The following is a 15,291-nucleotide window of genomic DNA, read 5'->3' as shown; positions in this document are numbered from 1 at the left end:
AAAAAGAGGCCTGAAAAGTGCTGCCTTGATCTGCAGAGTAGAAGAGCAAGCTGTCTATCTCTGCTGGGTTTCTTTGAATAGAGGTCCACTTCAAAAACGCAGACACACAGACACAGGCACAGACCCACACCCCTGTGATTATTCCTCTTAAATGCCTGCCTACAGCTGAACATAACTGGGAGCGTTTCCTTTGGCAGTGGTGGATAAGGACCTCTGCTCCCCAACACATCCTAAATAACTTGAGGATGACTCCAGTGAACGGCATGTGATACATTTACATTACGGTCTCCACGGCTGACTGGGATGCCGTTCAGCGGCCTCTACTTTCCATTTCCGCATTACATAAAGCCCAAATTCCGGTGCAGCCTTACACTGCATTACTTTATTTTGTCCATCCGGTTTCTCTAAGTAAATTCCTGTAACTGAACATGAAGTGTTTTTATGCTTTAATACAGTTTACAGGAGGCGGAGAACAGCCGGGAAGCTGAGGGAAGGCTTCCCTCCCCGGCAGAGCTGCTGCGGTGGGGCTGCTCTGCCCTCTGGCGGGATTCCTCAGGCGGGAACGGCGGGAGGCAGGAGACTCCCCTGAAGTTCTGAGGATTTATGCTGGTGGTCGACTAAAAATACTACCGAATGCCGTCGCCTGGCGCTTGTGCAGCTCTCCCGATACAGGCTGCAGTGCCTGCTCAGCGCCTCGTACCAGTGCTGACCAACTTAAAGCCACGCCGTATGTGCCGACAGGAAACGCAGCGGCACCTCTGACGAGCCTATTTTTACGTGCATAAAGTATGAAGGAGATACCCGACCACATTCCCGGCGCAGGGCGTCAGGGACCCTGCACGCCGCCTTGAGAGCGTCACCTCCGAAGACAGGGCGCGCCCGCCCAGGACAGGGCTTAGCTGGTACCCGTGCCAAAAAGGCGCCCGCTCGTCAGAGGCGGGAGGCAGGGCGCCTCACCCCCACCTCCCCAGAACTGAGGTGCCCCCCGGGTGCCAGACCGCTGCCCTCCACCAACGACCTCCACCCGCGACACTCCCGCCCCAGCCCTTCCAGTAGGTAGGAGCGGCAGAGCCGGCGCCCCGCCCGGGGGGAGGAGGGGCAGCAGGGGGAGCAGGAGGACTACGCTTCCCAGCATGCACGTTCGGCGCGGGGGCGGGCGCGCGGCCGGGCGGCGGGGGGGCGGCAGGGGAGCGGCATGGAGGCGGGCGCGGGGGGCTCGCGCGCCCACCTGGCCGCGCTGGTGCTGGCGCGCGGCGGCAGCAAGGGGATCCCGCTGAAGAACATCAAGCTGCTGGCGGGGGTGCCGCTCATCGGCTGGGTGCTGCGCGCCGCCATCGACGCCGGCGTCTTCCACAGGTGCGCATGCGCCGCCTGCCCCCTCTCCCCTCCCGCCCCGGGTGCGGGGGCTGCGCGCCGGGACGGGCAGAGCGGGGGACCCGGTCCCCAGCCCCGGGGCGGGCGTGCCGAGCGGCCGCGGAGCGGGGAGGGCTGTGGGGAGCGGCTCCTGCCCGCTGCAGGCTGCCGGGGCAGCCCTGCCCTCCCAGCTGGCTTCTCCCTGGCAGGCTGCGAGGCTTGGGGCCGGAGCCGCGGCCGAGCTGGGAGCGGCTGGGCCCCCGCAGGGCCGCGTTGGCCTCGCTGGAACGGCCCCGCTGGGTTGCTGGGGGAGGCGGTGTGTGGCGGGAGGCCCTCACCGAAGGCGAGGGGTGCCGGCAGCGCGGCACCAGGCGAAGGGCCCGGCGGGGCTTGCCGAGCAAACCGCACCCTGCCACCAGTCCTGCCGGGCCTTCCTGGTGAGGGAGGGCTGCGAAGGCCTGAAGGAATCAAAGTCTTACAACAGAGTCATTTGACACTAAAGTCGTGCAGATTCGTGGTGCGGAGCCACTAGTTGACAATGTTTGCCAGTAAGCATTGCCATTTTTACTTTATTAAGATAGCTGCGTTAAATGAAAGTGCTGGGCCTGGGAATCACAGAACCACGGGATGACTTGGGTTGGTGGTCATCGGGTCCCAGCCGCTGTGCAAAGCTGGGCTGGCTAGGGTTGCTTGGGACCGCATGCATGAGACCAAGGATGGAGACCCCACGGCCTTTCTGGGCACTTGTTCCAGGGATTGATACCCTTCATGGTTGAAAAATTGGTTTTTATCTAATTGGTACTTCTGTTCTTGCGGCATGTGTCTCTGTCCTGTTACTGGACTCGCCCAGGAAAAGTTTTTCATCTTTCTACCTGCCCACCAGGTACTTGAAGACAGCAACGAAGTCACTCCATCGCCTTCTCTTCATAAGACTGAATCGAGATGGCTCTTCCAGTGTTTCCTGGCGTGCATGTGCTCCCAGGCCCCAGTCAGCATGCTGGTTCTCTGATGGGCTTTCTCCAGTTTTTCTTTCTTGTATCAGGGAGGCCACAGCTGAACACAGCGTGTCAGAGGCAATCTCACAAATGTTGAACGGAAGGAAATAACTGTGTGCCCATGCAACACAGAACAGAAGCTCAGTTTATGGGAAAGTGCACAAAGCTTTGGTAGCAATAATTAGAGCTAGATAAAAACAAGTATGTTGTTAGTGTTGAGAATATGTACGTTACAAATTTCTTTTTTCTGCCAGAGCAGAACGGAGAATTTTCTACGTACATATTGATCAACTTAATTACAACCAGTGTGTGGTTACTGTGCCCTTAGTATGTAGCATACTGAGGTGCAGGTTCCCAGTGCTAACCTACTCCATTATGTTCTGAGCAGGGGCTTGATATAGTCAAGTGGAAATGTCGCCTAACTACATTCAGGGCTGGAAGTAAGCGTGAGCCTTCTGTATCTCATAGCTGCTGTACCATTATCTGTCTGGAAAATCTTTTTTACTGTTTCTGAAAAATAGAGGAAGCATTGCTGACTTGGTTTTATTTTTAATAAAGAAGCAGTCAAAACCATTTCTGACCTAGATTACTGATAATTACTTAATGCATGTGAATCCATATTGCTTAATGACCTGTGGTGGATATGGTGGTTTGAGCAACCTCCTCATTTTCTATTTGGCATCTGAATTTACGCAACAGGAAGCCAGTTAGGGTTATGCAGCCTAATTTTGAGGCATAACAGGTGCATTAGATGGAAGTGTGCTAGGTTTTTCTTGTCACCTTTGAAACGGCTGTGCCGACAGGGTTCATGTTACATAAGAAAGCTCTGTTAGTTGAGTGGGGAGTGTACACCTAAGGTAACCAGCCTGAAGCAGTTTATGGAAAATACCTCTTTTGCATTTGTTCACATGGGTGTGACTTGATGTTGCTGTCACTGTCATACATATTTTTATTCTGATGATCCCATGATGTCTTGGGTGAAAAAACTTAACTAAAGCACCATTTGCTATGTGTAGCACACTGAGAATGCCAGCGTGGCTGAGAGAAGGGTTGTTTTTCATAGTTCTTGTTTTTATATCTCATGCTTTTTTGTCACAATGATGTAGGGAGTGGCCTCACAGTGCTCAGCCAGTGTTTATCCTCACATGAGTACTCAGACTCAGCTCTTCCTTTTGTAAACGTTTATTATCCCTGAGCAATCTTGCTTTACCAGTATTGAAGGTTTTTCTGTGCCAAAACATATGTGATTGTAACTCAAACAGCTCTTTGTCTGGAATTGTTTGGAGCCTAATACATTTTAAAACACTTGCAGGATAAGCTAATCTTCTGCGTGGCAGGGCTACCTGTTGTCAGCCTTGTTTCTGAACTCTTAAGTGATGAATGCCTCATTCAACCCATTCATAATTCATTGATCTGTTAGCCCATGCCTAACAAATTGTGGTGTGCTGACACTGGATTTTTCTGGTAACACTTCTGAATTTTATGTTGCTTAAGCTTCCTATATGGAAGGTAGATCAAGCACCCCACAGTATTAAACTGAAATACAACCCAAGCTTGAGATTTTACAGCCTAGCGAATGTGTGTGTTTTATCCCTATTGTTAAAGGCTGCTTGTTGGACTGACAGGGATAGTTTTACTAATGCAAATATAAGAGCTAGTTCCTATCAAGGTGTAGTACCTACATAAGCCATGGTGTTGTTCAGGTTAGGTTACGGCAGGCAAGTCAACAATGCTGGGATTTATTCTTTATATTAATTTTTGTCACTGTCTGCCAACAGTGTATGGGTTTCTACAGATCATGATGAAATTGAGAAGGTTGCAAAGCAGTTTGGTGCTCAAGTTCATCGCAGAAGCCCCGAAGTTTCTCAGGACTCCTCAACTTCTCTAGAAGCTATCACCGAGTTTCTTAGTCATCATCATGGTAAATCAGTAATGAAATATGCTGAGCTTTTATGTTGTAGCCCCAGAGGGATAATGCACATACTATTTAGAAGAATAAGTAAAGCCACTTATTATCTAGAAAAAGAAGCAAAGCCTTTTGTAAATAAAAGCTAGAAAGATCCCGATCCCCCCTCCCTTTTTTTTGTGGCCTGCATTCACACCACACTTTGCAGTTGTGTGTATTAAAAATACTCATTGTTTCATAACTCTTTGTTTTTCTTTAGAGGTTGATATTGTAGGAAATATTCAAGCAACGTCTCCCTGTTTACATCCCAGTGATCTTGTAAAAGTGGCAGAGCTGATCCAGAAGGAGGGGTTTGATTCTGTCTTCTCTGTTGTGAGACGGCATCAATTTAGATGGAGCGAGGTAAAAAAAGGAGGTAATATTTAGCTGTTTCTGGTTACAGTTATACTTAAAAGTTTTTTTCCAGTGATTTATTTTCATACACACGGTAGTTACATTAGGAAGTGATATCAGAGGCAGGGACTGAGTTCTTGGAGGGATCTGAGAAGGCTTAGAAATTCCTTTCAAGTAGTGCTGTTTTGGCATTACTGATCATTTCTCAGTCTTTCTGTAATTGTTTTGTAGAAATGATAGGGTATTGAAAATTAAAATGTTATTACGTTGTGTAGGCTCCAAATATGACTCCCAAAAATTTACGTGTTAACTTCTGCTTGATGGGTGTTCATGTGTATATACACATGACACTGAGGTCCTGTTTTAACTAGAAAAGTGTTTGTTCTTACTATGCAGTACCTAACGAATGACAAATAGTGTGAGGTAAAGTCTTAATGAAGGTTGGATGGCAACCTGTTAGCCTGGAGACTTAAGGTTTGTTTCAAACCTGCTAATTTGGCTGCTGACTTATGTCAAATTGCAAACTGCCTTTGAGTCATGAGGACTGAACTCATGTTAATTAGCTCATACAGAAGAACATGACTATTTTTTCCTAGAGAAAATATGCCTCTTGGCTACAGTTGCCAAGATGACTGAAGACTGAACTCTACTTACAAATAAAGATTGTACCTTGTTGTAGCTATAGAAGTACCTTTTGCCCTTGTACAAAGAGCTTTTACGCAGTTATCTTTGTTGATATCTTTGTGATAAAAGCAGAAATGTTTGCTGCTTTTTCTAAAAATGGTTAGCTCAGATACTGTCACATTGCTATTTTTATTTTTTAAAAATGTGTGTGCTACTCAGACATTAAAATTATTCTGTTGAGATATGAATTGTTTCTGGTGAAAAATTTTTCAGGAGTTTACAAAGCATCATGCTGTAAAGGAGCATGCAAAATAAATGAAACTTTGTAGATTTTTTAGAGATAAGTTGCAATAAAAGTTTGGCCAGTGTTTAGAATAAGATGCTAACTTCCACGTTCTCATTGCTTCTCATAAGAGGAAAAATAACATGACAGTTTCTTCGTAAAGTAGAAGGGAAGTGTCAAAATCGTGGATGGCAGTTTAGGATTCTGTGGGTTGCGCTTTAGGTAACCAAGTGAAGGTCCACTTTGCATCTTGAGATGCTAGAATGGACATCTGTGAAAAACTAGATCTCATTTTGATGGACCACATGGCTTTCTGAAGTGATTGTGTACCACCTAGTCTCTATAGGGTGATTATTAAAATAAAAAAAGCCTCAAGGCCCACCTAAAAGAGCAGATAATTCTTTAGTATAAAATGACATCTAAAATATTTTAATGTGGAAGAGATAAAGAATCGTTCAATTGCAAGGAGTATATGTGAGAAGAACAAGGATCACATTGTGCAAACGTTAGCAGCTTAAGGGTAAAAGGAAATAAGGAAATGGCCTTTCAGGAGTGCTGTGTTTCAGGTGACAGTGATTTGCAGGAGCATTATACAGTTTAATATTGTACTCCTTTTTCTTTTTCTCCCCTTCCCCCCCCCAGACGGCTTTAAAGTGCTGGCTACATTAAAAGAATTTTGTATCTTTTCATGTATATTTCTGTTTTCCTTCTGTGTTAAGGTTTAATATTGGTGCACTCTGAAAGCGAAAGGTGTCTCTCTGACTGGAAATGTTTACTTCATTGAGCAGAAAGCTCTAGTGTATTTATGAAATACAAGATGTGTGTATATAGTAAAGCATCAGGATGTTTTGGTTGTTTAAGAATGCCCTCTAACTTTTTCATGGTTACTAGATTGTGAGACTTGGTGAATTTTAGCTGCTTTGTGCATGTGAATTTAGGTGGCATAAGGACAGAAGTCTCTGGTCCCTGGATCAGTTTCTGCTGCATTTGCTACTGGCATTGATAGCAATATGGGATCTTCTGGGATCATATTTATTCAAAGACACTTGTTTGTTTATTTGTGAACACTGATTATGTTAACTTTTTGTAAGTAGTTGAATGTGTATCCTTAAATAGGAAGTATTTTGGGAAAGTGCCAAGATGTTTTCACAGGCAAAATTTCCTCTTATATGCTGGTTTTTTTCACCTTCCAGATTTCAGATTGGTCCTCTTAGCTCTCTTGAGTTCATTTGGGGCATTCCTGGTTTTAGACATAGGTAGCTGAATGCAGTTTTTGCATTCGCCCTCACTGGGAGTTAAACCTCTTCCTATTGTGTACTAGGAGATGGAGTACGGGAAGTGTGTAGTGTTTCTTTTGCATTGGCAAGGACAATTTAGGAGAGTGTCCCCCCTACTCCTTTTAGTAGCCAGTTTTGGAGCAGATGACCTCTGTTTTTTGGGGGGGTTGTGTGTGGTTGTTTTTTTTTTAAAGTTGGAATAAAAAATTTCCTTTTCCTCTGCTAGAAATGCAGGCAGTTCTCCAGTTTGTTATCCACAGTTTTAAGAATGAGAAGCAATTCAGTGATTCTTTGTAAAGCTAAGCAATGAGAGACAATAACGAAAGAAGTTGACTTGCATTGTGTCTGTAATTTTTCAACAGACAGCTGTTTAAAGAAAGTTAAGTCACTCAAACAGGGATTCTGGAAAACTTATTTTGTAATTTTTCTCTGTTAACAGAAAACAAAATGACAGAGCCTCAAAACCTGAATCCAGCAAAACGGTACCGGAGGCAAGATTGGCCTGGGGAGCTGTATGAAAATGGCTCGTTTTATTTTGCCAAGAGACATTTGATTGAGAAAGGCTACTTGCAGGTTAGTACTTATGTTCTTCATGCTCTTTAGAATAATATGTCTTTTACTTTTGTTATAGAGGGTTCTGAATTCAGTAATATAGTTCTATTTCGGATGTAGTCAGTATGAAGTAACAGCACTTTGACCTCAGGACAGTTTGCTTATTATTTGTAACCTAACAGGGCTAGTTGTAGCTAGGGCAGTTCTGGTAATAGCATCCTCCACAGTGAATTTGCAATTAATTTATGCAAATAATTTTGAGCAATATGTAGGCTTAAGCCTAAAACAATACAATACTGAGTTTCACATCAGTTCAGCAGGATGTAAGTGAATTCATTTTAGTGTTACTAAGGGTGTGAAACTGACCTTCATGCAGTGTCATAGGCTTCTCATATAATGTATAAACTTGTGTTCTTGGCCAATTTAGTCTCATGCCAATTTTTATACTGTAACTTAAACAGTCTTTTTCCCTTCCTGATGTTTATATCCCAATGTAATAATGCAGAACAAATGTATTTACTTGAGCTTTCATTTTGTCTACAAGCATAGTCTCTTAGTTTTCTCATGCAAAACACGTTCTGCATCTTACATATTGTTTCCAGTATTTGTTAGCAGAACTGAAAAAAAGCCCAATGTAGATATTTCCATATTTCTAACAGGAATACCTTACTAGGTACATTAAGAATACCAGGTTCTTTTCTCTTTTCCAAATATCTCACTAATGCTGAGATACTAGTTTTAGGTCTCTGTAGTTTGCACAGACCCATGCAGTGCCAACAGGTTCTGTGTGGACTTGCAAGAATGGATCTGGATAGTACGGTTGTGTGGAATTCTACATTTTATGAAGGTTGGGCTAATAGCTCTCTGAGGATCAGCGCTTTTAATTTTTTTAAAATTACATGGGGTTGTGGTGGATATTTCTCCAATTGCAGTTAAGTCTTTGTGTAGATAGTAAACAAAAAAAATTAATCATACTCAATACTAAGGAAATACTTAAGTAATACTTAAAAGTATTACTATTGAACTGTATTGAGACCTAGTGTAATGTAATGACTATAATGTGTAAAATCTTTCTTGCACACTTGATCTAGTTGTATAATGAAAATACTTATTAACCGCTACTTATAAAAAGTTCCTTTAAATGCTTGGTTCTGTGTCACTGGCAAAATCATCATTATTGATGGTTCACACTTCTATATAAGCTATTGTGACCACTGTGTAACCAGATACTCAGCTTTCACTACGTGGTCCTAAATTGTACAGTTTTGTATATGTATTAACCCAAGCAGAAAATTTTAATGAGTTCTATTTTACTTAGGGTGGTAAAATGGCCTACTATGAAATGCGTGCGGAGCACAGTGTGGATATTGATATAGACATTGATTGGCCTATCGCAGAGCAGAGAGTACTGAGGTAAAAGCACTTTTCATTATTTTATTTCTTTGGTGTTGCTCATTGTTTCAGAGTGAATGTGAATTCATAATGTATGTCATGTAAGTAATCAAGATAAAAGGTAATTCATTTTTTCCTATCTGAAATCATCTGAATGTGCTATATGGTTTATTTTGGGGGTGTGTATGTAGTGTTTGTTTTTGGTTTTTTTATAGTTCAGCTTGGGGAAAAGTCTATGCCCCACCATACCCTAGCAGTGTGTTAGCATCATCTCTGGCTTTTCCAGCTGACTTGTCCTAAGCTTCCAGGTCTGGACCATATTTACTGATGTACTTCACTAAGAGTGTTCACATAGAAGGCATGAGCTGATTACATCTTGCCAGCTGCCTTTTCTTTGCAGCTACTCTGCCCCTCTCTAAGGAAATAATGGATGGGAATGTAGTATGTTTTCTGTGCCTTTTTTGTCTTTCACTTTGTTTTGGTTTTGCCCTAGGTCAATGCTACAGAGCATAACCTCTTAGGAAGCAAATCTCATCCTAATTTTTAAATGGACAACGTAGCTGTCTTTCAGGTTGATCTGTTTTTTTTTTTCTTTGAAGAGGGAGAATATAGTTGGAGGGTGATGATGATGAGAAAAGACATTAGAAAAAATATTTCAAAGCTGATTCTTCTGTCTGAAGATCACAGTTATAGTTAAAATACTTGGTTTTGGAGTGTGTGAAGACTTTGAACCTAAAAAGATAACTTCTTTATCTAGCTTTGGATATTTTGGCAAAGAGCCATTAAAAGAGGTGAAGCTGTTGGTTTGCAGTATCGATGGATGCCTGACAAATGGTCGCATTTATGTGACAGAAGATCGAAAGGAAATGGTCTCCTACGATTATAGAGATATTGTTGGTATTGATCTATTAAAGAAAAGAGGAATCCAGGTAAGTGTTGTTATGAAGTGTGAAGCTTTATGTTTGATGTAGCCTGAACATTCAAAGATTCTAAAACCCTGCAGCATGTAAGTTGAAGTTGCTTAAGAGTACTAATGATCAAGCAGCGTAATACATTGGTTCAGGGTAGGGACAAATGTTGTTCTCTGATCCCTTAGAGGAAAATAAAATTGTTTTGAGTGTTTACAGTAGCTGTGGCATCTTTCTCTTTTTGTCTTGGAAAAATGTGGAAAGAAATTCTGTAGCTATTTTGCTAGCACCAGTTATATTGTTCTGTGTAGTCTAGACACTCATTAATTAGAAGTCAGCTTTACCAAGCAGGGATATGTTGTTACCTCTTAGCTATAGAAGAGGAAGAAATACCCAGGCAAATTAGTTGGTCCATCCTAGATCACCCATGATTGTTGCAAAGAGGGGAAATCAAATCCCAAACACTTTTGTCTGCATAATTGTTCTAAGCATATCTTCCATGCTTTGAAGTTGTAAGAATTCAGTGTAAATGAAAAACTGAAACAACACAGATTGTAACATGGCTACTTGCATTATCGTTATTATTATTATTATTGCTATTAAATTCAGGTGATCTGAACCTTTGCTTGCATTTATGTAAAATTAGCCTCCTGGCTATTTTCTGTCTATGCTGCTACCTTTGATATAGCTAGAAGAGTGTTTTGGGGGATAAGTACTAAGTACAGATTTAGGCTGCCTTCAACAACCTTAACTCAGTTCTGTTGTTGACAGAGATAGGCGTGGATAAGACAAAGGCAGCTATACCCCAAGTAGACTTCTCCGGATATGTTTTTGGAGTCTCTATTGTAGGATTAATTTTTTCATATATATATATACGTAAAACAGGTTACACAAAACATTCATGACATACTTCAGTGCAGCTGTTGCTGCCTTGGGGCAGCAAGCTTGTAATCATTGTTTTGCTGCCAGTGGGAGCTCATTTTCATACTTGCTGTGACTTAGAATCTTTCATTAAAAATCTCCTGGTCTTTGTGCTGCACTTCATGTATTTCTGCTATATGATGCTGATATACTCTTGCTTTGTGCACCTCCTGTTCTGTACTTAATATTGGTGCCAAGTATTTTTTAGTGTTGAAAAGCAATTAGGGAAGGTAAACTTGTCCGCAGCTTGGACAGAAAATGTGGAGGTGTTGTGTCTGAGATTTTAAAAAATACTGCTGCAGTAATCTGGTGTTAGCTTAGTTGTGCGTTGTTTCTGAATTTTCAAATTCTGAATGAACTTCAGAGATTAACGTGCTGTGCTACTTCGATCTCTAGTGTTCTGTTGATGCTCTGAAATCTACTCTAAATAAAATGATGTTGTTAGGTAGAGTCAAGGAAAATACTTCATAATATCCTACTTCCGCAAATATTACAGAAATCTTCCTTGGGAATTCTCTTATTCCCTACTGTGTCTTAATTAGATTATATTGCACTAGATAGTCAGCATGCAGCTGTACTGTGATGTCCAGTATTTTATTTGGTACATGTTGCATTTAAAAAGACTAATGTAAATTTCTTGTTTTGAACCTCAGGGAAGCCTATGAAATGATGCTTCACTTTCCCAAAGTGAAACTTTGGAAATCAAGACTGTAATGTGGTTTTGGATGCTGAGCACTTCTGCTCTGAGTTTTGATTGAAGAAATCAGTTATTCAATGTTTTTCCAATATCTGAGAGAGCTTCTATGAGCAAAACTTACACTGTTTTGTTAAACAGATTAACTTGCATGTCTTATTTCATTGTATGTAGAACTTATTCTAACTTTATTTTAATAGGTTCGACTCATCTCTGAAAGAGATTGTTCAAAAACGCTGTCAGCCATGCAGCTGGGATGTATAGCAAAAGTTAGTGCAACAAATAAATTACAGGTCCTGGAGGACTGGCAAAAAGACATGGGTTTGAGCTGGAAAGAAGTTGCTTACTTAGGTAAATTCTTTTTTTTTTTTTTTTGTTTTAATAAAATTTCGTATAATGTACACAAATATAAATTTCATAGTGCTACATTTGTTAATACACTAAATTTAATGGCATTTACATGCAAATCACAGCACAGAATTACCAAAAGCAGGTACGTATTTTAAGGCTTGTTAGGGTACAATCTGAATATTAAAGGCATTGATGAATCAGTGCCTGCTTTGATAAGGGAAGTCTTAGCTGCTTTTATAGTGAGATTTAGGAAAGCTTTTGATATTACACAAGCATACAGTTACAGCTCACAATTTTGAACTTATTCTAGTTCTTTTCAGATTGAAATTGTATAGATTATATTCTGAAATGGAAACAAGAAATGGATAGAATTAAAACTGAAAGCCCTATGATTCTGTAGAAAACTTTCAGTGACAGATTAAGTGTATAGTCCTGCAAATGTTTATTCAGTTGCTCAAATAATGTTACTACTCTTAAAAGAACCATTCTCTTGGCTGAAGATTGTGTGAAGTGTGATCACCATTTACAGGTATCACTAACATTTTCTGAGAACTGACTCACATGTGCAAGGTGCTGTTGAGCTGCTGAGGTGAAAATTATGGCAAGAATACAAATTTTAAAAAGTACATTAATATGTACAAAGGAAAATACTGAGCTTGCTCGCTCTTTCCCCTCTGTGATGTTTTGCCTTGTCTGTCATCTTTCTTGATAGGAAATGAAGACTCTGATGTGGAATGCCTGAAGAAAGCTGGCATGAGTGGTGTGCCTGCTGATGCTTGTGCAATTGCTCAGAAAGCTGCTGGTTATATCTGTAAAAGCAATGGTGGCTGTGGAGCTGTCCGGGAGTTTGCAGAACACATATTCCTGTTGTTAGAAAAAGTGAACTCTGCAAGAAAGCAAATGGAAGAAATGAGTTCAGCAGGAAAGGAAACAGGGGGAAATGAGAACAGCAGGAGAGGAAATAAGGAACTAATGAAAAAAAAGTAGCACAGTTGGTCAGTCCTGCTTTTCTTCCTCCCTTTGTCTCCTCAGTAAGTCTGTACCCCAAAAGATGGCTTATCTTTCAATTTTTACATTGCATTAGAACTAAAAAGATGTTTTGCTCTAATTTAAGGTCCCACTTTGATACTCATGATTGTGTGCTGATAATCACAACCATATTAATGATTATTTAAAAAGCCATTTAAGTGCAATGGAAGGAATGCTGCAAAAGGTGGTGTCCTGTAAATCTACTTCTAATCATTACAGCTGTCTTACAGGAATGGTGTGCCTTTATTTCACAATCTGAATATTTTCAGGGATCAATGATTTTGCATCACATGCAGATTTGTAATTCACATTTAAAAAAAAAATTGTCAGTTTTGCTCGTTTTGTTTACGTTTCCTCTATCATATGTCAACATGATGATGTAGTTGTGTGCTTGCTTTGTACAGGATTTGTTCCTAGTATAGAAGAGTTTTACATATGCTGGAGAGGTCAGGTGTAAAATAACTCTCAAACTTCTTCCTATATTTTAAAAAGATAGGTCAGTTACTGTAAAATCAATTAATACTACTATTAGTTAAGAAAAGCACTTAAGCATGTGTTCGATTTTTAGCTCATAAATAATTAAAAGATAGTTGGAATTGTGCCTCTTTGAATCTGTTTGTATTGGGTTTTATTGAAGTGATTAAATTAACCCAAATGCTTTGCCAAATTTGAAGTTAAATTTTGCATGAACTTTGAGATCTTTCCTTTGCAGAAACTCTGTTTCTTTCTGTGAAGGCTTTATTACAACTGTTAATGAGAGAGAAAAAAAAATCTTTAATGTTTATTGTATGGAAAAGTAACTGCTGTTTAAAAAAACCCAACAACCCAAAGTGTTGATGATTGTGGGTTTATATAAAACAAATGTTCAGGCTATTTGTAGCATGTTAATTTAAAGGTGGTGTATATGTATGTTTGTATTTATGGCAAATACAATTTACCACATCTTGTTTAAAGAACTTGGTATCTGTAAAAATTTTTAGAACTGAGACTAAAAATATGCCTCAGTTTTCAGTCCCAGTACTTATCAGCAAGTCAAGTTCTGTCTTGGGTTATGGTAAAAAATAAAAAATACCCATGGTACACAGGCAATTACTACTAAGGTGAATAATAATAACTTGTCATTTTATATTGTTTCTCTGCCAAATAGACACTCCCAATATAATATCACCTGATACATTGCCCTGTGATTAACTTTGTGTTTACTTCCTTTTGCAACATAAAATTTTAAACTGAAATTCTTTCACCACCTGTCCACAGTAGCAAGGTTAACAGGTGAATAGTTTACTGTACTAATTGCTTTAAGTTATTATTTAAGTATTTCTTTTCAGTGAGGTTTTAGACTTCTGCGCTGAATAAATACCATGGACTTTGGTAATAGGAAAGCCACATTTTGGACAGAACTGTGGACTTTGATATAGGTAGGTGTATTACTTCAGTTGTATAAACTGTGTGGTAAAGCTTCAGAAGTCCAGACTGGATGAACAATTCAGGTTTGATAACGTCACTTAGAATTGGCCAAGTTCTGTGTTACTTTGCCTTGTCATCATCACGTAACTTGTTGACTTCAATTTCAAGAACAGTTTCGTGTGAACAGATAGCTTTAAACAGTGTGACCATGATGAACTTGATAGCCAGTCCTTTTATCTTGGGGAAGGCAAAAATGCAAATATGTGCAATTATAGAAATATGAGTTGGCAGTACTGTTTGTAGCATATTGTTTGAATCAAGAACTCTTCTTATGTTTCAGCTGCTTGCCGAATGTGCTGCATATACATTGGGTCTCTACCCAAAATTTCTATATGTATCAAAAGTAAATGCAGAAACACTTTTGTATAAATGTTGGTAATGAGCGGAAAGAAATGGTAGCTGATATATAATTGTTTTCACTTTGACAAATTCTTGTTTAGAAAAATGTGGTATAATCTTACATTCAGCATATATGAAGAATAAAAGAGCTCTAGAGACCATTTACAAAATAAAGCCTGTTTGAGGATATGGGGGATGCACAATCTGCTGCCTGAAATGTTCAGATTTGTATTGCCTGCACTGCAAGGGAAAGCCTAACTATCAATTAGAGTAGCATGAGGGATGTCTTAATTACTCCTCTTGATTTTATAGAAGATTTTTAATCATACGAAGGATTTAGGGGTCATGGAGGCAGAGACAGTGAGGGTAATTCTGATAGTCACCTTAAAGGAGAAATCCCAGGTCTTGGGCAAGCTTCAAAAGGGTAGTATCTTTTGCTAATGCCTGTTATTTCAGTACATATCCTGGCACCATGATTGGCTTTCATTAGAGGTGTGTGGTTCGCTCAGACTAGATTTCAGTGGTCATTTTTGTTACAGTGGGCTAATCTTGGAATAATCTCTTCCGGCCATTTGAGCACTTTTTTCTTTTTTTAACTTTAAATTGCCTAGTATATTCCAAAAAAAGTATTCAATAATGTGGGCTGTCTTATCATAATTTTTTGAAACTGGAAAAATTATACTATGTAATAATTTGTAATAAGCTATTATGAAAAAATAGCTGATTACCTGAAATTTGAAATAAACAGTTTTCTTTAGTCTTTTGAGGAGAGGATGGTTATGGGGTGATTTCTGATGAATTTGTATA

At 40.2% G+C, this 15,291-nt stretch overlaps 1 protein-coding gene across 1 annotated transcript; it reads left to right on the top strand.

The window, feature by feature from the left end:
* Nucleotides 1-1,159: 1,159 nt before the first annotated feature.
* CMAS (cytidine monophosphate N-acetylneuraminic acid synthetase) lies at nucleotides 1,160-15,253 on the top strand. The gene is made up of 8 exons (XM_055808332.1): nucleotides 1,160-1,356; nucleotides 4,127-4,269; nucleotides 4,514-4,669; nucleotides 7,271-7,404; nucleotides 8,702-8,796; nucleotides 9,533-9,704; nucleotides 11,499-11,649; nucleotides 12,362-15,253. The coding sequence occupies exons 1-8, from the start codon at nucleotides 1,196-1,198 to the stop codon at nucleotides 12,634-12,636; spliced, it is 1,287 nt and encodes a 428-aa protein (XP_055664307.1). The 5' UTR covers nucleotides 1,160-1,195; the 3' UTR covers nucleotides 12,637-15,253.
* The last annotated feature ends 38 nt before the right edge of the window (nucleotides 15,254-15,291 follow it).

The sequence above is a fragment of the Falco peregrinus genome, chromosome 6, assembly GCF_023634155.1.
Source record: "Falco peregrinus isolate bFalPer1 chromosome 6, bFalPer1.pri, whole genome shotgun sequence".
NCBI lineage: Eukaryota > Metazoa > Chordata > Aves > Falconiformes > Falconidae > Falco > Falco peregrinus.
This window is presented reverse-complemented; position numbering and strand designations above follow the sequence as displayed.

Coding starts and splice junctions, on each gene's coding strand:
- CMAS (XM_055808332.1), top strand. CDS start 1,196: ATGGAGGCGGGCGCGGGGGGCTCGCGCGCCCACCTGGCCGCGCTGGTG. Junction 1,357..4,126: donor GACGCCGGCGTCTTCCACAG/GTGCGCATGCGC, acceptor GTCTGCCAACAG/TGTATGGGTTTCTACAGATC. Junction 4,270..4,513: donor GTTTCTTAGTCATCATCATG/GTAAATCAGTAA, acceptor GTTTTTCTTTAG/AGGTTGATATTGTAGGAAAT.